Source organism: Homalodisca vitripennis, chromosome 2 (genome assembly GCF_021130785.1).
Source record: "Homalodisca vitripennis isolate AUS2020 chromosome 2, UT_GWSS_2.1, whole genome shotgun sequence".
NCBI lineage: Eukaryota > Metazoa > Arthropoda > Insecta > Hemiptera > Cicadellidae > Homalodisca > Homalodisca vitripennis.
In genome coordinates, this window is record NC_060208.1 from 209217309 (window position 1) to 209243885 (window position 26577).

A 26577-nucleotide genomic window follows, 5' to 3' on the forward strand; every position below is an offset into this window, starting at 1 on the left:
AATTTATTAGGTATAATGTCATACAATTAAATATGTACAATATTGTATTATAATTATAAATAGTCATAAAAATAAAATGTATAAATTTATCTATTTATATTTATAATGTTATTAAATTATTGTATCACATAGATACTCTTCAATAGAGTAATATCAATAGAGTAATATTTTTTTCTTTTAACATATATCAAAATTTTTTTTATTTAAATTCATTGTATTTTTCAATTGATTTAAATCTAGTAGGCAACTTGTTATATAATTTTCTTCCAAAATATTGTGGTGAACGCTCAAACAAACAAAGTCTATGAATCGGAAAGTGCAACATATCTCTATTTCTTGTACTGTAATTATGGTTCTAATGATTTGCAAAAAAGAGTTTGAAATTCTGCCTTACAAACAATAAGCATCTCAGCACATAAACTGATGGACAGGTTAACAGATTTAAGTCTTTAAATATTCCTTTGCATGAAGTTCTCCTTTTGGAAAATGTCATAATCCTTAAATTTTTCTTTTGGATTTTGAAAGTGTCTGCCAACCTGCCAGAATTTCCCCAACCCAATGCCATATTGCATGACTGAAGCAAACATAGCATGATAAATAATAAGTTTTGTTTTGAAGTCAACATCATTTCTTAAGATTGACATCTAGAAACAAGCAGAGTTAACCCTTCAACGCATTTTTTTTAAAAGTCCAGTCCAACCCAGTATGCACCACTTTTTTACCCGTTATCCTTTATTTTGACTCTTTTTACTATAAGGACAATAAAAATTATAAAACTACTCTTATAGGGATATTTTATATAATTTTTTACATTAACTATGAACAGAAAAAACCTATTTAGTGATAAAATAAGTTAATTTAATCATTTATCCTGACCGAGATATAACAAAACATGGTTACTTACACTAAAAGTTAGTGGTAGTGTGGTAAACCTTGAAGCATTCTCCAAGGCATAGGCCTGCCTCACAATTTGGACACCAATACACTATGTCTCTCCTCCTTCCATGTTTATTACACACCACACATCTTCTTTTGAATTTTTTCCCAGTAGCAGGAATCTTCTCAATGAAATGCCTTTCTGTAAGACGAGACGGAGGTGGCTCGGTTGATGGCCTACCATGTACTTGTTTAGGAACACCAGGTTGATATTTTTCGATAATTTCTTTGATCAAACCTAATCTAAAAGAGAGATGGTCTGTGTTTGGCCTTCCAGATTACATAGGAATTTAGAATTGTTATATTAAGTAATCGTTTGAACACTTTCAGATACCATTTTGTGCCCCGTTTCCTTTCCATCAAATAACTTTCCAGCATTTGGTCCCTCAAGTCCACTCCACCCATATTTTTGTTGTATTCAACAACAACTGCAGGTTTCAATACTTCTTTGTTATATTTTTCTTTGTTATAAAAATAGTCATCCCACGCGGGCCGACTATTTTAGCCGGCAGCACTTGAACTGCGCAGTGACTATTTGTCATCAGCTGACCCACTATCGATTGTTTTGCTAAACGGAATCGATAACAATAAATCAATATATAACTTAACCATTCGATATTTCAACTCAGTAGCTTTAAAACGAGTATGCGTTTAGAATATATTAGTCTAAAAATAACCAGTTATTTGCTGAACGAACGATCGAATGTCACAAAACGTACCGCGTACGTCGCGGTGTGAGCTCATTGGAATAACGTAAATGTAACACGTACGTCGCAATTCATTGAAGGGTTAAGCTTTCTTCCCAAAATTTGAAAAACATTCAGTCCATTTTAGATTTGAGTCTCTTATGGATTCCTAAAAACCTTGTTGATTTCAAAACCTTAATGCGTTGACTCTAAATTGAAGTTAAATTCAAGATGGTTCTGGCTTTGAACAGTTTGGAAACCAACTAATTGAGTTTTAGTAGAATTCAATTTTAAACCATTGGCTGTAAACCATCTTGATAATTCAAAAAAAGAAAGTCTTGAATCAACCAACATATGAAGGGCAATACTAGAAGTGGATTTGGGAATTGCTGTTGTGTCTTTTGCATATAATATTATTTGTTAAATAATATTAAACTTCTAAAATATAGTTTAAAAATCTAAAGATAATTAAAACGTTTAGATTAAACAGAGTACCATACACTGATGAGGAGTTGAGATCTTAAACTGAATATACATTTGAATATATATTTTAAGCTTGACAACAGAACTCACATGCCAACTTGGTGGTGCCAACAGCGTACGCAGACGCGGCTCGAGGCTTATGGGTGACCAGAGCCAACTCTCCGAAGTACCCGCCTTTCTTGATCTCTTTTACCTGCAACGACAAAAATATTTCAACACATCACACCTTGCGAGTTTACTTCATAACGTATAATAAAACACGATCTCACTTCATTGAAGGAGGAGCTCTTCTTATTGGAATACACTACTTTGTAATAATTGATGAACGAAAAGTCACAATTCTCCAATAAAATTATTGGAGAATTAAAATAGTATTAAAATGGAAAATCAAGTTCTGAATATGTTCTTTCCTTCCTTTTTAACTTTCAAGTAGAATAACATCAACAAGAGCTACTTGTAGAGAAATGTCCTTGGAGTTTCCGTTATAAAAACAGCTGAGTGCCTGTTAATAGGAATGAAGATATAATTATTCTATTAGGGATGGACGATTCCGATACTCCATACTTGAATACCTTGATACTTAGCGATATAAAGGATTCTCGATAACAATATTTTCCAAGTATGTATTTTATCATAAAATATACAAATAAAATGAAGAGGTGTTTAAAATTCGCTTGGAAAATCACAATATTTTATCTGTGTCTTTGTTTTATAATAAATTAAATATTTAAAACATTGAATATACTGTGGAAAGCAGAACAATTGATAAACAGAACCCCTGTAATTTGATGGTATTACAGTTGAGTACCATATTACTGGTTGTTAATGAAGTGATGCTTACTGTCTCTGTCCTATTTGCAGAATAAATACTTTTCTTATTAAAAGAGAAAAGAGAAATTTGTTTCTTCACTCTTACTTTAACATACAAGCTTTGAAAAGGGAACTATAGTCACTTTTAATAGTTATTAAGTTATCATACAGGGTGTTTAAAAAGTCCTGCACGGGCTGGAAAATTCCCAAACGATTACGGGTAAAGCAATGAAATTTCGTATATCATTACTGTACCTATAAATCTACTTTTTTGAAGTAACTATAATTTTTGTCATGTCAGGGGGAATGGCCCGGAAAGAGTCAGTAGGAAATCTTAAATTAGAGCATAGGTTGAGTAGTATACCAAATTAAAGTTCTTTATTAGTAGAGTACAATGCTGCAAATCTGACCTCAAAAGGTTCACTCTTTAAAAAATTACGCTGGTTTAAAGTTTTAAACATTTACAATATCGGTCCTGTTCTAGATGGTTTAATATTCTTGCCTTGGCTCAAGTTGTGAAAGTTAAGCTTAGTAAATTAATACTGGACTTAAGAAATAGTTTTTAAGTGACTCTTCACATCCAATTGAGGATGGTCTACAAGGAGTTCGGTAAAAATAATATTACATAAGCATAGCTCATTAATAAAGGGGTTATTTAACAGAGATGAATAATAAAGGGAAAAACCTGGTATCACTTATTACGATAAAAGGTTTTTATTTTTAGTTGGCCTTTGGACTTTTCTTGATGTTCATCTTACCTTACACTTTATAATGATGTACATCTTTAAATTATTATTTTATTTAAATGTGTAAGTTAAAAAAAAAAAAAAAAAAAAAAAAAAAAAAAAAAAAAAAAAAAAACATTAATCATGCCATTTCCCAATTGGCATCAACGGAGGTTCTGTTAATTTGTTGTTCTCGCTCTAGTCATATATTCGGGCTGTTATCAACGTGATTTATATACCAATGGAGATGGGAAGAAATGCTGAACATTGCAATGTCATTTTATTTCTCTATGTCAACTGTGACATCACAGAATAATGTTACAAAAGTGATGGTTAGTAATTTCCTTAGTAGCATTGTCGTTTATTTAAGCTTTTTCTAAGGCAATATTGCGTTGATTAGTGCTTAATTGAAATAGTTTCAATGAATATTGAACAATTTATTTTGATAATTAGTGAAGTTCTATAAAGATTATTTATTTGAAGATAGTTGTAGCCTTGTATAGGATATTGCTAATAAGATCCAATATTAGTTTTATTAGGCTTTTACTTATTTATAGTTATATTTTATGGCTATAAATAAATAAAATACATATCTTAAAGCTTTTGCAGAGACTACTTAACTTTAGCAATGTCAAAAACTACTACGACAGGTCAGACGAACTAAGGCAACTTTACATTACTTTTATTTTTGTCTAGCAAAGATTTTTTTGTTATAATTTTTTACTTTCCGTGAACCACAATTGACAAAATGTTATGTAAGGCATCAGAAGAGTATACTTTATTATATAATAACATATTAATTGTTTAAATTATTTCAACTTTTATAATCTATCCACTATTTCTCGGCACCAGAGAACTTGGCTAGAATTCCACAGTAATCCTAAGCTGACTCTATGAAAAATGCAAGATAATCATCAACTCATTATATGTTCTTTGTAGACCAAATCTTTCACTAGATTTTAGTATACTATAAAACTCTGTTGTCCTAAATTTAACTGTTTTATAAATTTGTAAAATTTATGTTTCCATGGTTGCAAAAAATTGTTTTCTTACTATGTTCACAGTTTCTAAAATAAAAATAATGTTTTCATATAAAACCATATATAACTATACATTTTCAAACAGTAGAATCAATTTGGGACATTTTCAATACCTTGGAATTTTAAATTTATTCACACAACTAACTATCTTTCCTAGGTATACACATAACCTATTTTATCATATCACAACTAGAACTTTTATTTTTGACTTATCGCACCAATTTTTAAATATTTATTTTATTATGTGCATTATATATCACAGTGTTCTTTAGTTCATCGTAAGAATAGTGATATCAAATATAGGTACGTTAAAAAGAAAAAATTATTTTTTATACATTTTATAAAAAATGTCTGCAATCACCGAAAACAGCCTACCAGTTAGGGCACAGCAACCTGCCATTGAAGGGTTAAATGCTTTTATTTATTTCAATAATTTCTAGGTCCAAGTAACAAAAACTAAAACAGCTGGCGCTTTTTACCAGTGGTCCTTATCTATGAAAAAAAGCTATAGGCTGATGGATCAACTCTTAGCCCTCTAAGGGTTAAAGACCTTATTTACAAACTGTCACAAAATCTATTTAGAAAATTAATTATTTTTATTTAGAGTGCATTATTTCATTAAAATGCATTTAGAATGTTAGTTTTTTTTAACGAATGATAATAATAACTAAAGGTGCATCCTTGGAATAAAAAGGAATCTATGAAACATTGGCTCATTCTATTACTCATAACTCACTATAAATTGCACAAATTGGTTACCGTTTTGTACTGTTAAGAATATTTTGTAATAAATAAACAAACAAAAATACTATAAGTGATGCCAAGAGAAGACTGAATAGTTGTATTGTCGCAAATGTAGTTTGAATATGTTACGGTGTTTACTTACTGAATACATTACTGTTGTGAACAATGACAATATAATTGACTATTGTGACCACTACTCGATCATAAGTTACTCTTCTACCAAAACTACTTCACTCCACACACTAACAGTTGTCCAGCATGTTGATGTAAATACAACGTTGTAAAGTCACACAATCATCTGCATGAGGAAGGTGATGTGATGTGGTGTGTGTGAGAGAGAGAGGGAGAGAGAGATGGAGGAGGGAGGGTAAAATAAGTACACCTTACCATAGCACCGGTCTCCTGAATATGCATTTAACAACAATGTAATAATTTATATATGATGTTAGTTAGAAATAAAATAGAATAGAATAGAATATTTATATGAAAATGTGTTTAGTCCTTTGCGAGCCACATGAAAATCTACATGTTTTTCTACAATTCCATATTTTGTAAAAATAAAATTCTTATGTAGAGAAAAATTATAAATCTACAACAGTTTTTATTAATATAATATAAAAAAATTAATTCCAGAATGTTATCAACGTTTAAAATAAAACAACAAGCACATAAATCTAACAAATTTTTAGTTTTAAATTATTTACCTAGAACATTCAGTTCAAGTAAAATAAAAATACTGAAAAAACTTATTTAAATGTATAAAAAATAACAAAATAATACAATGCATAAAAACTTTCAAACACAAAAATTGTGACTGCTAATTTCTGAAAACAACATTCTTGGCTCGGTGAGGGTTACACAAATATTTTATATCTCAACTGTAGTTGTTTGTGTAAATTGTGACTGCTAATTTCTGAAAACAACATTCTTAGCTGAGTGAGGGTTACACAAATATTTTATATCTCAACTGTAGTTGTTTGTGTAAACTGTGACTGCTAATTTCTGAAAATTATATTCTTAGCTGAGTGAGGGTTACACAAGTATTTTATAGCTCAACTGTAGTTGTTTGTGTAAACTGTGACTGCTAATTTCTGAAAATTAACATTCTAGCTGAGTGAGGGTTACACAAGTATTCATATCTCAACTGTAATTGTTTGTGTAAACTGTGACTGCTAATTTCTGAAAAAACAACATTCTTGGCTCGAGTGAGGGTTACACAAATATTTTATAGCTCAACTGTAGTTGTTTGTGTAAACTGTGACTGCTAATTTCTGAAAAACAACATTCTGGGCTCGGTGAGGGTTACACAAGTATTTTATATCTCAACTGTAATTGTTTGTGTAAACTGTGACTGCTAATTTCTGAAAATTATATTCTTGGGCTGAGTGAGGGTTACACAAGTATTTATATCTCAACTGTAATTGTTTGTGTAAACTGTGACTGCTAATTTCTGAAAACAACATTCTGGGCTTGGTGAGGGTTACACAAGTATTTCATATCTCAACTGTAGTTGTTTGTGTAAACTGTGACTGCTAATTTCTGAAAATTATATTCTTAGCTGAGTGAGGGTTACACAAATATTTTATAGCTCAACTGTAGTTGTTTGTGTAAATTGTGACTGCTAATTTCTGAAAATTATATTCTTAGCTGAGTGAGGGTTACACAAGTATTTTATAGCACAACTGTAGTTGTTTGTGTAAACTGTGACTGCTAATTTCTGAAAATTATATTCTTAGCTGAGTGAGGGTTACACAAATATTTTATAGCACAACTGTAGTTGTTTGTGTAAACTGTGACTGCTAATTTCTGAAAATTATATTCTTAGCTGAGTGAGGGTTACACAAGTATTTTATAGCACAACTGTAGTTGTTTGTGTAAACTGTGACTGCTAATTTCTGAAAATTATATTCTTAGCTGAGTGAGGGTTACACAAATATTTTATAGCACAACTGTAGTTGTTTGTGTAAACTGTGACTGCTAATTTCTGAAAAACAACATTCTTGGGCTCGAGTGAGGGTTACACAAGTATTTTATATCTCAACTGTAAGTTGTTTGTGTAAACTGTGACTGCTAATTTCTGAAAATTATATTCTTAGCTGAGTGAGGGTTACACAAGTATTTTATATCTCAACTGTAAGTTGTTTGTGTAAACTGTGACTGCTAATTTCTGAAAACAACATTCTGGGCTCGAGTGAGGGTTACACAAGTATTTCATATCTCAACTGTAGTTGTTTGTGTAAACTGTGACTGCTAATTTCTGAAAATTATATTCTTAGCTGAGTGAGGGTTACACAAATATTTTATAGCACAACTGTAGTTGTTTGTGTAAACTGTGACTGCTAATTTCTGAAAATTATATTCTTAGCTGAGTGAGGGTTACACAAATATTTTATAGCTCAACTGTAGTTGTTTGTGTAAATTGTGACTGCTAATTTCTGAAAATTATATTCTTAGCTGAGTGAGGGTTACACAAGTATTTTATAGCACAACTGTAGTTGTTTGTGTAAACTGTGACTGCTAATTTCTGAAAATTATATTCTTAGCTGAGTGAGGGTTACACAAATATTTTATAGCACAACTGTAGTTGTTTGTGTAAATTGTGACTGCTAATTTCTGAAAACAACATTCTTGGCTCGGTGAGGGTTACACAAATATTTTATAGCACAACTGTAGTTGTTTGTGTAAATTGTGACTGCTAATTTCTGAAAACAACATTCTTGGCTCGGTGAGGGTTACACAAGTATTTTATATCTCAACTGTAGTTGTTTGTGTAAACTGTGACTGCTAATTTCTGAAAATTATATTCTTAGCTGAGTGAGGGTTACACAAGTATTTTATAGCTCAACTGTAGTTGTTTGTGTAAATTGTGACTGCAATTTCTGAAAATTACATCTTGGCTAGGTAAGGGTCACACAAGTATTTTATAGCTCAACTGTAAACTTGACTTTAATGGTTTAAACCATCTTTTAGCTAACAACGTACAAGTACATAAAAAAAATTTAATTTTCCAATCACACACAAATTACAATGACAATCATATATTCCAGCCATACAGATGATCCTCATCATTATGATAACTATTTGAACTACACATCTGAAAGGCATAAAATTACCTGTACTTCCTTTCCGTCCTCATTGAAGATGGTTATCTTGATGGTTCCGGCCTCCACGAAGTACATACCGTCAGCTGCGTCCCCTTGCTTGATGATGAGGTCTCCATCCTCGTAGGTGCGAGGAATCAGAGCGTCTGCCAGATTCAGCCTCTCGTACGACTGTCACAGACAAACACAGGTTCTGTCATACAGCTGTCATCATTTACCTAACTAAGAGCGGAATATGCAGGATTCTTAAAAAAAAAAGCTGTAATAAAAAGTGACCAACAGTTGTAATAAAAATTATCTATCTGAAAGATGATCCAATGCAGTACAAGGCATAAATGGCTTCTGGTTTCAAATGGTGAAATTTACGTCTTAGAAGAACAGTAAGTGGATTGGATAGTGAACTGATAAAATAGGTGGTAAAATTTCCACTTATGTTCAGACTTATCTTCGGTACATTACAAAATGAAATTTTTTGCATTTGAGAACCAACATACTGCTCATTTTTGTACCGTTCGCCAGTGTCATAAGGATTTTTGGAACATCCTAAATGGAAGCATACAGTGAGTTACATATAGTTTTCACATAGTTCTTGTTCACTAGACATAATCTATTTGGCAGTGACAAATCGTACAACTGACCTGGAGATGAAATTACACAACATTTTGAGATTAGTTATAATTTAATCTCGACTGCAGCTGACTACTTGACTACACGTAATGGCACATTACCTTTCCTAACTATTTTTTTTTATGAAACTGCAACTTTTCCATAACAAGAAAGAAATTTTTATTGGAAACATTTAAACTTGACTAATATAACAAGGTGGTGGTATGCTAGATCACATGTTGTGTAACAGGCTTTGTTGAAATTTGCAAGCAATATTTCAAGCCTATAGGTGTTTTCATACTCTAGATATCCTGTGGACAGACAGCCTGACAGACAATCATACAAAAGACATTTTTACAACCCCTCAGCAGACAAAAAAGAAACCGGACCAATCTACTTGAGTGATAGGCTTCAATGACGTTCAACCAAATCCCATGGATATACAACAACCAAAATTGAACTCATTCTCGTCTATGTAGAAATGAAGTTGCAACATTTACGGTCTACGTATGAAATCTTTATCAAGATATCTTGCAGATAAATAGGTCACATGTGTTACTAAGTCACATGTACACGAATGTAATCGGTTTGTTTACAAATCTGTTTGTCTGTACGTTGATCTCGATTTTTCTCCATCACGGTTAACCATAAGACCAATATAAAATTGTTCATTGATGCTCAGGAAAATCCCATGGAATGACATCCATCATAAAATTCGATGTTGCCTATATAGAAACTTAAGTTTCATGCAACATTTCAAGTCTATAGGTTAATTTTTTCTCGAGCTATCAAACGGACAGACAGACTGTAGAGTAATTTTACAAGCCCCCACTTTAGATTTCAAAATAATAATTTTTAAAATTAATAGATGGTAAATAAACTAAATTGAATAAGCCGAGCAACAATTTTATATTTTTAAAGATCTGAAAACAGTAAAGTGGAATAATAAAATATTTATACAAAGGGAATACAACACAGTCATGGCCAGTTAAAGACTCAATGATCCGAGAACAGCCATTAGTCTTAGAGAGCATTGAACTAACCGTCATTAGAGGCAAATGAACTGTCTCTTGAATCCATTTAACACATTCACTTACAAAGTCGATTGTTCTTCAATAGAATAAGAACTCAGATTTTCTTCGTTAAAACACAAAAAAAAAACACTGTATAATATCGTAAATCACTCTTACATGAGGTATTGTATAATAGTCAGACAAATTAAAATAAAACTATAGTAGCCAACTTAACCCACTGGCTACCAATGACGTATATTACTCATCATCAGTTTAACATCGGCGTAACTACCGATAACAGGCACTGCCCATCATGCTAAGTCTATAATTTTGGAGTCAAAATATATTTCCGATATTGATTATTTTGACATTTCTCTATATACTGTTATATCGATTAAAATATAACATGTTAGATTTTTAAAGCTGATCGACTCTCGAAATCAATTGTTGTTTACCGTTTCATCTGTTGATGGTTTTGATTAGACACTGTTACGGTAAAATGACGTAGTCTTTTCTGGAAGTTGTAGTAATGGTGTGAAGAACATACAAATGAAAGTAAAAATGAAGTGAGTGATGGAACTTTGATGACGAAATTTTGAGTGAAAGTGGTGATGAAGAAATTGCCTGACCTTCAAAAACTTGGGATTCGCTAAGGCAAGTGAATGAAACAATTTTTTATATTTTAATGGTAGATCTGGTATAAATCCAATTGTAGCTAGGCAACTAAATACTTAACATATAACATGTTAACGGAACATGTTAACGGAACATGTTAACGATTTTAACATGTTATATGGTTGTTTAATATTTTTAATTGACCCTAAGCACCCACAAAATGATTTTCATTGGAAAATGAAAAATTAATTCAGTACCTGTGGGTAAAAATATTAGAATTTTAATAGATAGTCAATAGGTTGGTATGTCAGATAAAATTATGCATTTAATTTGATATCACAGCATGTATAATCCCAGCACATGGTACATAAAAAAAATGTTATTTTTATTATTGATATTGCCTGCTCAAATAACAAAAACTCAATACATCGGAATCCCTTGATGTGAATCCTTATACTCTTTGACCGTTTCAAACAGTCATTTGCAATAGTGTGTCATTTTGTAAAATGGATAATAATAAACTAAATAGCCTATGTTATTTACACTGTTCAACCACCAACGCGCATATTGAATTGAAAAACAAAGTGTTTCTTAAATACGTAACAATTTTTATTAGTTTAGCACAATTCTTTGTTTGAAATGTAATATTGATGATGGATTGTTTGAAAAATAACGGATATTTAACTTTTGCTATCTGTATATTTGTGTTAAAAGAATATAAAAAGGTGTAAAAAACCTAATAACTACAAGTAAAAAAAACCATTAACTAGAAATCAATAATTGGTTATGAATTCATTAAAAAAATTTACAATAGGACAACTTTTTCTATTGTTAACTTTTTTACTTTGATACTGTCCATATATATGTATGTGTGTGTATGTAAGTAAAAAACAATATAAACAAGTATATAATATAAATGATTTACACTAATGTCAATAATGTCTACTATATAATAGTAAACTATGTTTTTTTAGTATGCGTATAAGCTTCAGGAAGTGATTTTATTATGATGTAAAAAGGGACATTTTTAAAACAAAATATAATTTAAGAAAATTACGTGATATATAATAAATGATTATTTAAAGATATAAAATATTTATAAATAATAAAACAGAATATTCTCATACATGTATCTCACGTTCTTGTATACATATTCGTATCTTAAAACATTTCAATTTAGGTCTGGTGTCATTGAATTATAACTTAAAGGCCTACAAATCCTCATGAAATAATAAAAAAAATCTTTTTCTATCTTCAGAAAGGGTTTCTTAGAGAACTATGACTAGAAAATATATTTTTTTTTTAATTGACAAAAAACATCCCAACTGAATATTGATTCCACCACCTAACGCTTTATAAAACTGTGAAAACTTCTGTGAAATAATCATATGTATTAATTTTTTAATTAGATTTGCAATAAGTGCTGTTGTAAAAAAAGACAAGTAGACTTTTCCACAATAACAATCATATTTTTCTCAACCACCCATACAGGAGACATTTACTTCCTTAGTACTAGGTTTAAAGATTCATTTTACTTTTACTGACTGAATCTTGGGATAATCAGTGTGCACGCACGCACGCACGTGCACACACACACACACACACACACACACACACACACACACACCGATTTGACTGGGTTAAAATTATGTATAAGGTTTTCTAACACATGAAGAAGAGGACAGATTCCAATCTTTGAAATGTAGTGTTCTTTTCTTAGGAGCACTACACAAGTGATACATCAGCTGTTGCATTGCGAAAAGCTTGAGGCCTAAACCTAGTATTTTTGGGTTGCAGCAAAGATATTATGCTTTATTATATATATATATATATATATATATATATATATATATATATGTACAGAACAATATTAGAACAATAAAATAAAAATTATAAATTTAAAATTTTTTTAAATATAGTTTTAACTTCTGTTTCATGTTGGAACACCAAGTAGTTGATATTAGATAGTTTTAAATGTTCTGCAAGAGATAACTTTATCTCTACTTCACAGTGTTGTAGTAGCGTCAACACACAGACTCATACGTACAACACATACTTTCATATTACCTCCTACGTCTTCCTAGGTGGTATTCATCTATTAGAAAAGTATTGCTTTTTAATTTAAACTTTTAAAACACATTATACATGAGATTACTATTGTTCAATATAATTATACTCCAATGTTTTGTGTTATTTTTATTGTAATAATTTTTATTGTACTAGTAATAATTCTGCTGCAAACATAATTCTGATTGCTGAGAGCAAGAGTGCTTGAAAAACAACTGATTGCTATTCGCATATGGCCTTCAATCTATAGAAGTAACTTAACTTGCATCAGTACGAATATTGATGAGAAAAAGTTAAAACGGTTCAATTTTATTTACACAAAGCACAAAACGCAGTTTTGGCTATGAAAATCTACAGTAGAATCATACAGTAAAGACTAGTGTTTAGGCAATGACTTGGTAAAAACATTCATTGTATTTGATTTCACTTTCTGACATTTCCATAGCAATAAACGATTTAAAGTACCAAATATAGAATTAATAAATTTCAAGCAACTTAAGTTGTACCTGGAGTGTCTTGAGCATTGGCACACAATCGATGAGTGACTCATACATTTTCCGCTTCTTGAATGCGCTCTTGAGAATGATGCGGCGGAAAGTCTGACGATCCAGGGCCCAGAGAGAGCCTTCGGAGCCTGCCTGAATGGTGGCTGCCCGAGGCTGGTTGTACAACAGTGCCAGCTCCCCAAAACTGCCCTTGTCGTGGTACGTGTGTATCAGCTTCTGAGTCCCATCGTCCAGCTTCACGTACGCGTGGTAAGTCCCTCTATGGCAGGCAACATTGTGCAAGGTTACTTCTCACAGGTTACATGTTTCATTAAACACTACGATTAAATATAAGCGTGTGATCAAAAGTTCGACCTAAGTTAACTTTTTAATAAAGCATGCAGAACAAGGAAACTAGGTTTGAAAGGATAACAGGATTTCGGACATTTGCCATAGTTATAGGTTATAAAAGGAACCTATTATTATTATCAAAAATAATACACAGCGTTTCGAGGATTGGAATCTATCCTCTTCGTCAGGCAGGGGAGGTATTAATACATCAAAATTATGTTATATTTCTATTTACAAAATCTATTGCATCACTGTATGTTTAATGATGAATAAAATTTTGAATCTTGAATATATACAAAAATAAAGAACAGAAAGGAGTTAAAACAAACCCAGTCCAGACTCTAAACAGCTTGAATCCTTTTCTTTCCCTTCTTTACTTCTTTCTATTTGTTATTTTTGTATGTATTAATATCTCCCTCACCTGACTAAGAGGATAGATTCCAATCCTCAAAACATTATGTTGTACCTTTTATAACCGATAACTATAGCAAATGTCCGAAATCCTGTTATCCTTTCAAACCTTCCATAGTCAATAACAAACTTTAAACAAAGAAACTAGGTTAATATTTCTAGGTTAATTGGTAGAATCTTTCGGCACATTCAAAATAGTTAAGAATGTTTGCTAGAGGGGAGGCACTCATCAAATTCTTTTATGGTGATCTTCCATTAATACATTATTGGCAATACAATTTTGATAACTAAGAAATTTGGCACAAAACAAAAATTTTTATTTGTGTCATTTATTTAGAAATTTTAACAAAATCAGAATTGAATTGATCATAAATAATAATTCCTATTACTTTATTGCACTTTTCAGATACAAACACAGGACAAACTTCTATCAAGAATATTTAACATCAAAAATAAAGATATCAAAACATGATTTTGTTTACGTTGGGAGAGGGGGAGGGGAGTTAAAGTTATCAATGGAGTATTGCGTTAAGTGCTTGAAAAAATCTGACTAAAAACTGTTCATACACAGGATACTTTCTTCTAATATTTTATTTCGATTTATGATTATTTTTCAAATGCTTAAAATTTATCTTATGATCTCCAATATGTACAACATTAGTAAGGATCACAAAATTACAATTTGTACAAACATTCTTTTATTTTGATCCATATACAATGACATAAACGTAAAGAAGGTTATAAGATTTTTGCTATGTACCGGTGACATCAATGGCACTGAACTTAACCTAATGCAAGATTATTTTGTTTAACATAATAGAACATTCATGCTGTATATTATTCAATGTATATTTTGGAGAGTAAACTCACGTCTGTATGACATAAAAGTTGTCACCGTCATCTCCCTGCTTGATTATATAGTCTCCCTCCTTCACCCTCTTCTCGAACATTGCGTCTAGCACTTCGTGCATTTGTTCCTGCAACGTACCAGCCAGTGTTACATCTGCAGTTAACTAAACCTCTAGGTGCTAGTAATTAATATATCGATCTTACAGAGGCACCCAGGCACCTAAAGTGTTAACAGAAGATTAACCAATATATCTGAATGCCACTCAACATCCTAGTTTATTACTTCATTCTTTGACTGACATCAGACCACTTTCTGGATATTTCTCAAAGTAATACCACATAGATGTTTTTATTACTAGGGTACAATTTTACTGAAAACATGTAGGCTAAACTAAATAGCTCACTCAAAGGTTCACTTCTAGAAATAAAATATTATTCTATACGCACTTCAATAATAGTTATACAATAATAAATATTCTAGAAATTGGTCCTTTTTTAAAAGTGAGTATGTAAATTTTACATGAATATTTAAACAACTTGGAAAGTAAATAGAAATCATTAAAATATTCCCTAATTAGGTGACAAACATTTTTATTCTTTTATTGCTACCTTATTCTGTACTCCCTAAACACACCGAACTCCAAACAAAAAAAGAATTAAATTCAAAAACGAATTCTCCGCCATAGATAAAGTTGACAAATTGTATACAAAAATCAGATTTTATTTCAGGATGAGGACAGTTTTGAAACAAACTCAGGATATTTGGATGATTCAGAAGCAAGTCGCACTATCTGTCGAACTGTTCGAAAAAATCAACCAACTAGTATATGAAAAAAATGAGTTTCTTTTAATTTTTTTTAAATGAAGTGGAAACCAATATTTTATTATTACAAAATGAATTGGCTAAAACAAAAGAAGAAGAAAAAGAAAATAATATTCTTAAATCCAAATTAGAGGCACAAAAAAATTAAATAACTTACACAGGCGTTCATAGTTATATTTTATAACAAGGCACCTGTTTTCTATTAAAATTTGTAATAGTAAATAAATGTTACAAGCTAGTAAATGACTTATTAAAACTGGTTGGGAATATCGCCTTCATTCTCACCTTATCTAGAGACCTGAACAGTTCATTCTCACCTTATCTAGAGACCTGAACAGTTCATTCTCACCTTATCTATAGACCTGAACAGTTCATTCTCACCTTATCTAGACACCTAAAGAGTTCATTCTCACCTTATCTAGAGACCTGAACAGTTCATTCTCACCTTATCTATAGACCTGAACAATTCATTCTCACCTTATCTAGGACCTGAACAGTTCATTCTCACCTTATCTAGAGACCTGAACAGTTCATTCTCACCTTATCTATAGACCTGAACAATTCATTCTCACCTTATCTAGGACCTGAACATTTCATTCTCACCTTATCTATAGACCTAAACAATTCATTCTCACCTTATCTATAGACCTGAACAATTCATTCTCACCTTATCTAGAGACCTGAAAAATTCATTCTCACCTTATCCATAGACCTGAACAGTTCATTCTCACCTTATCTATAGACCTGAACAGTTCATTCTCACCTTATCTATAGACCTGAACAATTCATTCTCACCTTATCTAGGACCTGAACAATTCATTCTCACCTTATCTATAGACCTGAACAATTCATTCTCACCTTATCTAGGACCTGAACAATTCGTTCTCACCTTATCTAGGACCTGAACAATTCGTTCTCACCTTATCTAGAGACCTGAACAATAATATTTTCTTGACACTCTCAGCCAGCCCTTGCCTCTGCTCGTCAGACTTGGGGAATACAACCTGAAACAAAACAATTTATTTTTATTTCTGACAACAGAATTATTAGTAACAAAAATGAAAACTATCATTAATAATAATGTTTCTTGTTCCATGTTGTTTGATATCTCATAAGGTTTCCATATAGTGGGCATACAAAATTTTGAGTGAAACCGAGTCGATTAAAACAAAACTTAGTGCTAAGATAGAACTTACATATTGTTAGGCGTTGTCGGCTAGTCTCAATCAATAACATGACAACCATTCTCACTTGCGCAACATTTTTATATGAAGCATTTCACAAAATAAATCAAAATTGACATTTTTTGTAAGACTGTCAGGCACTTCCAATTATCATTCTTACTAATTTTTCTGCAAATCATAGAGTCTCAAAATGGCAGCCGTTTAACAATTACATTGAATCATTATAAGTATATGTTTGCAAACATAATTTCCAACTGATTTTAATTAAATCAAACGCACAGTTTTAAAAACTAACGTTTGTGTTTATAATGATGTTTGTCTTGTAAGGTTTAAAATTATGGAAACACTCAGAATATTTGGGGGTTTATACATATTGGAAAGAGTTACGAGTATACTTTAACCTTTAAAGTACCATCAGTGTTATGGCAGCTACATATATAATACGCGTCATGTGCTCTGTAAGTAAAGTAATTTGTCATGATGATATTTGTGAGCGATGACAATAACTGTAATACTAAACAATATCAAAAATTATAAACAAGAATAATATAAATTATCTACTTATAATGTATTAAAGAAAATTATATGCTTTTTAGTAAATTATTATTTAAAGGTATTAAATGTTTATGAATACAACACATATTATTCCCATATATGTCTGCCTCCACAAGTAAAATTCTTCCACTGTGTAGATGGTTTTTTGCAAGAGCCAGTTCTTTATTGCTGTGTTCATTTTCATGTGGCCGTCTTGATTTTGTTATATTTCTCCCTGCAGAGCATTAGAGTTTTTTCCCAACATAGGTTGGGTTTTTCTCAAACACAGCTAATCTGTGTGGAGGTATTACCATTATGAGGAAGGTATCTTGATAAGAAGTACAATATCGTTTCCAGAATAGGCTTATATAGAGAAGTCACTGTCAGTATATTTAATTCTTTAAAAGTAGCTCTGCAACTTTCTGTATGTCTTAGTTTGCCCATTAACTATATTACTGTCTTCTGAATTTTGAGGAATTTCAATAAGTTAAATTGAGTTGTGCCTCCCCATGCTGCTATTCCATACCTGAGATGACTTTCACTAGTGCAAAGTAAGCTGTTTTTGTAGATTCAAATTTAAATATATCAAATGTATTAAATTAATTCTCAACCTCCCATACAGGAGATATTTATTTTGTCAGTACACGGTTTAAAGATTCATTTTACTTTTACCGACTTTTAAAATCTTGATGGTTTTATTAATTGAGATAATGGTAGAATCAATGTTATTTATAATGGAAAATAACTTAAAACGAAGGTTTATATTTGCAGCCAACATTAAGCCTCAATCCCAATTTTTACTGAGTACACAGTAAACTCAGTGTTTACAGTCTACTCCTTTTTTATACATAAACACCATTAGACATTCCAAAAGATATATTTACAATCCCCAAACTTTAAAAATGGAGCCAATGAAACAGGAATTAAAGTAATAACATAACCAATACTCTTTGGCTATACTGCTTCCCAAGTGCTTTGACCTTATTTACATAGATAGGCCGTTTACTGTGTAATGTGCTAGAGTAAAACAGGAATTTAACTGCTATAGCCTCAATTATGATTAAACATCAATGTAGTTAACTTGTTGTAACACAGATAACAGCCCTGAGCTGATAAGACCAGACCAGTACAATACTGATAAGGAGACCAGTACAATCCAGTGATAAATGTCTGCTTTCTTTACATTCCTATTACAAGGTTCTTCAAGGTCAATTTTTGGATTTATTTCAAATAACAAATTAACTGATTGCTCCAAATAAGAGTTAAATGAGCCAACCAAATGACCTGGACCTGATATCATCAACAGAGACATAATATTTAAAACTATACTCACAAAATGACTGGATCAATTTGTATTTTTTGTTGTTTTTTGTTAACCAATTTAATTGCTAACGACCTTGGAGTATAACAGTGCATAAAATATTCATAGGCTGAAATATATATTTATTTTGCTCTCACCAAGATTACATATTTGACAAGTCTTATTAAATTACACATAAGTAACTCCAAACAATTGATTACATCCTTTTCACTGCTAGGCAAATTACTTACTACATACTGCCAACCCAGTTTAAAACACTGCAGTTTTACCTCTCACTCTCACGTATTGTTTATAAGTACCGTACAGACAGTAAGAGTTACATTTGTTTTCTCTAAATGAAATTAATATTAGAAACGGTATTAAAATGTTTAGAACACTAATAAATACAGAAATTAAAAAATTACACAATTCTTCAAGAGTGACGATTTTATGCAAAAATAATTATTTTTCACAACAATAATTTAGTCATAAGCATTTATAAATCCTTTTTATTGTAAAACTTTAACAGAACAGAATACTAAAAAAAGTCCAAAAGAAAAGTAAAGAATGTACCCTGGCTGGCCATTTATGTCAACGTATAGGCCTAGTTTTCAACATAAAAAAGTGGCTGTTGATGGTAAAAGGGTTAATACTTACATTAATTTGCTCATAAAATTCAGCGCACAAATTGTTGTGCAACTGTTTAATTTTAGTACAGTATTGCGTAATTATCATGTCCAAAGAGTAGCATTCTATTTATGTAATCACTAATTATGATAAAGCTGTGTTGGCAGCACTGGAGAGAAAGATGTTGCTGCCAACTGTAGACAATGTCTGGCAATATATCGCTCATGCTTGCTCCTGATATTAGTAAACATCCTCTGGGTAGTGCTCATAATGTAGTAGCAACTCATTACACATATCCAATACACTACAAGCAATAAAACTAAATATAAACTAAGCTGGATAAGGTGAAATTCTAAATTTATTTTTTTACTTCCTCATTATACCTGTTAGGAGTAGTAAATGGATACAACACATGTACAATTTTCACTCAATCTGGCATTATCTTTTGTCAGAACTAACTAACAATAGAGAAATAATCTTTATTCATTTCTGCCATTTCTATCAATTTATTATTCAATAGTTAAAATAATATTAACAAAACAGTTCAATCTGGAGCAAAAGGTTAAATTAAATTACATACACACAAGTAATTCCAAACAATTGATTATCTCCTTTCACTACCAGGCAAATTACTAACTACATACTGCCAAGCCTTTAACCAGAAACTTGTCTTAATATAGCCACCACGATAAAAGTTAGTAAAAACGGTAGTAAAAGTGGGTTAAAGGAGTAAAAATCTATCAAATAATACAATATTTAAACATTTGTATATACTTCATATTACCTAGTAAATCAGTAGGCCTAAAGTTTATACAATATTTAAAAAAAATTATTTTCTCTATTTTAGTCTTTAGTAGTTGGTTTTCTTGTAGGATAACCTACGTTAAGTTTAGACTAGCCTCTAATGTGAATGTTGAGTTTGGCTCTGATTCACTTTCCGCTTAGTGAATCAACATCCGCATTGAGTCAACTCTTCCCACAATACCTAATTATATGTACGGTTGTATTATAACCTTACAAATCTCTACTCATAGTGCTATACAGGGTGATTCAAAACTAAACAGCAATCTCTCGAGAGCTTATTCTATAGCTAAAAACAAGTAAAAAAGTTCATATAACCATATGCCCGGAAACGCTTCGTTAGCGAGTTACGCCTAGCGAAAGATTTCGCCCGGATTTCAGAACCCTTGGTGAAGTCAGGCCGTATAAAAATGGTAAAGGTAGTTACAAAGATACAAATACGATTGTTTTTTATGTTTTTTATATCTGACAAATTTATTAAAATTCGTCCCAGAGCTGTAAATGCAATACTTTCAGAGATATCTTACGTAAAACACAAGAATTGGTGCAAAGAAATAACACATTTTTGTGTTTAACGTAAGATTACTTCCATAAATGTTAAATAAAGGTCATTTTTTTCTTAATTTTTTCTTATATAAACTTTTTTACTTGTTTTTAGCTATAGAATAAGCTCTCGAGAGATTGCCGTTTAGTTTTGAATCACCCTGTATAGTACATGCTGCATCAACAATTTAAATTATTTTGTGTATCATACATCATACATTACACAATACACAAGCTGTAGATTATTAAACATTTAGTTTTGAAAAGAAATACTATACCGAGACACATTGTTTAAAATTTAAAATTATTGTTACTGCTTTTATCATAAAATAAAAATATTACCAAATACATTAAAACAAAATTATTATTCCTCTTTAATATTTTTCAGAATTAATTTTGTATACTATTTCATCCATATGTTTATCCCAGGCACAGTTCAAATACGAAGATCAAGCTAAAAATTAACATTTCTCAAATTGTCAATACTATTGTAAACTATGTCGGTGGTTACAAGTGTTGGTCATGATTGTCTTTACAGAAACAGTTTGAGTCAGCTGATCTCACGCTCAGTGGAACTCTTCTAACACTGGAAATCAATAGGCCTAACCCGATGTGTATCAAACAGTGTGAGGCTATTGTTCTGAGCCAAAGAGGAAGGCTTTGGTGTGTATTGTGTCCAACTGTGTGTGTCAATGTATTGAGTGTTCTGAGCCAACGAGGAAGGTTTTAGTGAATATTCTGTCCAACTGTGTGTGTCAATGTATTGAGTGTTCTGAGCCAATGAGGAAGGTTTTAGTGAATATTCTGTCCAACCGTGTGTGTCAATGTATTTTGAGTTCTAAGCCAAAGAGGAAGTTTTAGTAAATATTCTGTCCAACTGTGTGTGTCAATGTATTGAGTGTTCTAAGCCAAAGAGGAACTTTTAGTGAATATTCTGTCCAACTGTGTGTGTCAATGTATTGAGTATTCTAAGCCAAAGAGGAAGGTTTTAGTGGGTATTATGTCCAACTGTGTGTCAATGTATTTAGTGTTCTGAGCCTAAAGAGGAAGGATTTAGTGGATATTCTGTCCAATGTGTGTGTCAATGTATTGAGTGTTCTGAGCCAAAGAGGAAGTTTTAGTGAATATTCTGTCCAACCGTATGTGTCAATGTATTGAGTGTTCTAAGCCAAAGAGGAAGGTTTTAGTGGGTATTATGTCCAATTGTGTGTCAATGTATTTAGTGTTCTGGGCTAAAGAGGAAGGATTTAGTGGATATTCTGTCCAACTGTGTGTCAATGTATTGAGTGTTCTGAGCCAAAGAGGAAGTTTTAGTGAATATTCTGTCCAACCGTGTGTGTCAATGTATTTTGAGTTCTAAGCCAAAGAGGAAGTTTTAGTGAATATTCTGTCCAACTGTGTGTCAATGTATTGAGTGTTCTAAGCCAAAGGGGAAGTTTTACTGAATATTCTGTACAACCGTGTGTGTCAATGTATTTAGTGTTCTGGGCTAAAGAGGAAGGATTTAGTGGATATTCTGTCCAAACTGTGTGTCAATGTATTGAGTGAGCTAACAGAGTGTTCTGAGCCAAAGAGGAAGTTTTAGTGAATATTCTGTCCAACTGTGTGTGTCAATGTATTGAGTGTTCTGAGCCAAACGAGGAAGGTTTTAGTGAATATTCTGTCCAATTGTCTGTGTCAATGTATAGAGTGTTCTGAGCCAACGAGGAAGGTTTTAGTGAATATTCTGTCCAACTGTGTGTGTCAATGTATAGAGTGTTCTGAGCCAACGAGGAAGGTTTTAGTGAATATTCTGTCCAACTGTATGTGTCAATGTATTGAGTGTTCTGGGCTAAAGAGGAAGGATTTAGTGGATATTCTATCCAATTGTGTGTCAATGTATTTAGAGTGTTCTGAGCCAAAGAGGAAAGTGGATATTCTGTCCAACTGTGTGTCAATATTCGTGTCCAACCAAAGAGGAAGTTTTAGTGGTGTCAAGGTATTTTGAGTTCTAAGCCAAAGAGGAAGTTTTAGTGAATATTCTGTGCAACTGTGTGTGTCAATGTATTTTCACATGCAAGGCAAAATTGTAAAATAAGTGAAAATACTGACCTTAACACAAATATATACTTAAATGGTTTTACTCAAAAAGCAGTAAAAGTAACATATAATGTTATAACAATATGAATAAATTTTAGGAATTGTGTTGCACTTTCAATATTGTGGAAGATAAAGTACTTATTTATATTATAAAACTGTTTTCAATAGTATATTTATATTTAAATTCGGCCCAAAGAAAGGTTTTATACATTTGTGTTGTAAGTTATAGGTCTCATATGTACCTCCAACACTCCTGGTCCTAAAAACACACACAAACGGCTGAAGCAGTTAATAACAACTGACTGCATATCGTTATTTATCACCATTAAACATATGTGATGTATTCTGCATGACTTTTTTATTCAAAAAGTGAAGTTTGACTAATGCGAATGAACTGTAAATATCAAAATCAGCAGACAGGAAATTACAGTTTTCATGCTGTAATTTATTACATCTACACCGTAGCAGGAACTGACGATGAAAACAAAAACAAGGGGAACGACGACGGACCATTAATAACATAGTTGTGAGCCTGACTTAATGCGAAATGACAAACAATTAATTTGTTTTGATCTCAAACTTCTACGATATTCTCAAACTTGTTTGTTAAATCTTGTGTGAAAAACAAAACAGGTTTACATAAAGGAAATATAAAATCCTTTTTAAGCTTCTTTTAAACTATACAAAAATAACCACTGTGTATCATTCTTCTATTTCATATAACGTGATTTTATGTGCAACACAATTAATTCGATTCAAATAATGTTAAAAATTATACAATACATGAAATTTTGTCAATTCCTCTAAAAATAAGAAGTAAAACTTAAGTTTAATACATTAAAATCTGTTATTCGATAGTTTTACATTGTAAAACGTTTTCAGTTTTGAGGATAGGGGTTTTTAATAATTGCTTAATTTAACAATGTTCTAACTCTTTAGTAGAAGTTTAATTTAAGACCCATGTCAGTTCAAAGATGTTTGTGTACAGATTTCAATTTATTTTATATCTTGAGACAACATGACAGTATACATGATGTTTAAGTGATGGATGGCCTTATCTACACAAAGTTAAGAGAGTGTTAATAAATATTTGGGTAGTCACATGAATTGAAAAAATGTGCGTTCCTGATAGTAATGTTATCTACTATGAAATTATACAACCACACTGATATTAATGAATTTGCAGGGTGGTGGGGTAAATACACCGATACAATGGACTAATAGAACATTCTGAGAGGAGATTAGGCGGAACAACACCATTCAACACAGTGTCTGAATCAGATTTGTGGTAAGTTGACTCGGAGGAATCACTTCTGATATGTGACCTTGAGCATTATGCAATTAAAGAAGGTTGAAACATTCACGTTGGCATTCCACAGCAGTGAGCAATCATACTGGGAGCAGGTGTTGGGATTGTTGGGTGCAATCACATTGACACAAGTGTGGGTGAACCGATACAATAGGCTAATAGAACATTCTGAGAGGAGATTAGGCGGAACAACACCATTCAACACAGTGTCTGAATCAGATTTGTGATACGTTGACTCGGAGGAATCACTTCTGATAGATGACCTTCAGCATTACATAATTAAAGAAGGTTGAAACATTCACGTTGACATTTACACAGCAGTGAGCAATCATAATGGGAGCAGGTGTTGGGATTGTTGGGTGCAATCACATTGACACAAGTGTGGGTGAACTGATACAATAGGCTAATAGAACATTCTGAGAGGAGATTAAGCGGAACAACACCATGCAACAGTGTCTGAATCAATGCACAACAATTGCCAAGTAAAAATAGCTTCTAGATCAATAACTACGCTATGCCAAACTAACACTACTACAAAATGTCACCGATTTGTATACCATCCAAGCACAAATGGGAACAACTCTTCTTTTAGACAAAAGAATTATAAAAAATATTTCTAATTACTAAAACCGTAAACTTATGTGTAGCTAAGGAGACGTAAGACAGTAATGCTTTTTCAATTGCAATACATTTTCAGACGTTTAAAATTTAGTAAAACACATATTGGGCTTTGTTATATTTTAATTGTTAATTAGACATTTTTTGCAAACATTCAATAAAATAATCTTGAATTCAAGCTCATCTGACAAGTATTCTATAACACACTTCTTAGGAGTTACTTTGAGTTCTTTGGGAGTATTTTATCGTTTCTTATGACACTAAACTCTACATAATATTTTTTTAGAGTGATGATGATGTGGCGAGTATTGGAAGCAAAATGTATAAAACCCCAATCCTGGTTTGTTTCCATATGAGCTCATATATTTTCTAAGTTCACAAAAAGATTAACGTTTTTAATAATGGTGACAAAATACTATACACTAATTACTAAAGTTAGTTAAAGAAAATTTATCACTTAGCATGTTTGAATTTTTTTTAATATCTGTTATTGCAATCTGAGGTCCACAAACACATGGAACTCATTCTCAAGGATATATAATTAAATTGTCTGCATTGATACATTCGCTAATGCATGAAACAAAGAGACCACTGTTGCCATTAGAACTTCAACCCCATTATTCTTAGTAGCAGGAGAGAAATCAAATATTCATTTAATCCACTAAGCGCCACATGCTACTGCAGCTGTCCTGCCACTGAATGAACATCAAGGGCAATATTGCACTTTTTGCAAGCATTTGTTTAACTGTCATTTATTGCACAAAAGCTGTCTTGGAAAAACATTCCAAATATACACTTTATTTATTTGCAAAAATCATTGTTTTAGACTGAAAATACATACCAACTTTTACACTGTTTTAATAGTAACAATTACATTTATTTTATTGATTTATGTTCAATACAAAACATATTTACATTGCTCTTCTGTTGAGAAAAAAATACGTTTTTGATGTGAAAGTAATGGATTTGTACAAAAAATTATACCATCTAGTTGATTCGAAACACTTTTGGTAATTACATAAAAAACGCCTTATATTTTCAACTGGTTAAAGTATTTTGTAAAAACATTAAATGTTACGTTGAAAGGACTTGTTAGTAATTCAGCTGGCTGAACCACAATATTAGTTCCCATAATGTAGTGACACAGGTACTCAAAAGTGTTACAAATACTGGAAGAACAATAAATGGAAGACACAGAAATGTATTATGACATATAATAAAAACTTGAATTTCAATAAGTTAAATGTATCAAATTGTTTTTAAATTTATGTATATATCATGGGTAAATTTTCAATTAGGTCAAACATTCTTTTTATGACCTGGAGTATGTTCAAATATTTTAATGTATATCATGACCAACGTGTATTGAAAAGGTACAATAATATTTACTTACTCTAACTTGGAAATTAATAAAATGTAAGTAATGTAACAAAACACAAACAAAACAACCTATCTTTAATTTTCTAATTCCTCTCTGCACTATTTTCTTTATTGTATCAAGTTTTATTGATGACTGTGAGCACTCACCTTCTGTGTGTCATCGTCGTCAGCTTCTGGGTCATACGCTTCTGCAAACACCGACTTCCGCCTGGTGTTAAATCGGGGTACCGGGGGTTCTGCAATCAATACCGTTAACATCAGAAGACTTGTAAATGGCAACTGTACCAATTTATGGCACTCATTAATTTAGCTGCTAAATACTTAAAATATTTGGCCGATCTGTATTCTAAACTATTATAGGTAAACCGCTCACAAAAAGACACTGGACGATTTTAGTTCACGCAGGGTGGGGTAAATACCCCTCCGCCACTGTAATGCCGCCTTCTCCCAGTATCCT

At 31.7% G+C, this 26577-nt stretch overlaps 1 protein-coding gene across 2 annotated transcripts in view; it reads right to left on the reverse strand.

Moving 5' to 3' along the window:
* The window catches only part of LOC124355367 (cAMP-dependent protein kinase type II regulatory subunit), a 77172-nt gene that overhangs the window by 10378 nt on the left and 40217 nt on the right, over window positions 1–26577 (reverse strand). Inside the window, exons 2-8 of one of the 2 annotated variants that reach the window (XM_046806484.1) lie at window positions 26268–26356; window positions 16671–16749; window positions 16031–16035; window positions 14944–15050; window positions 13333–13591; window positions 8538–8696; window positions 2196–2298 (exon numbers count right to left, since the gene is read on the reverse strand). In XM_046806484.1, the coding sequence (XP_046662440.1) occupies window positions 2196–2298; window positions 8538–8696; window positions 13333–13591; window positions 14944–15050; window positions 16031–16035; window positions 16671–16749; window positions 26268–26356 (801 nt within the window). Of the gene's footprint in view, window positions 1–2195; window positions 2299–8537; window positions 8697–13332; window positions 13592–14943; window positions 15051–16030; window positions 16036–16665; window positions 16750–26267; window positions 26357–26577 lie in introns of both variants that reach the window. The other variant, XM_046806483.1, reaches the window with a different exon arrangement.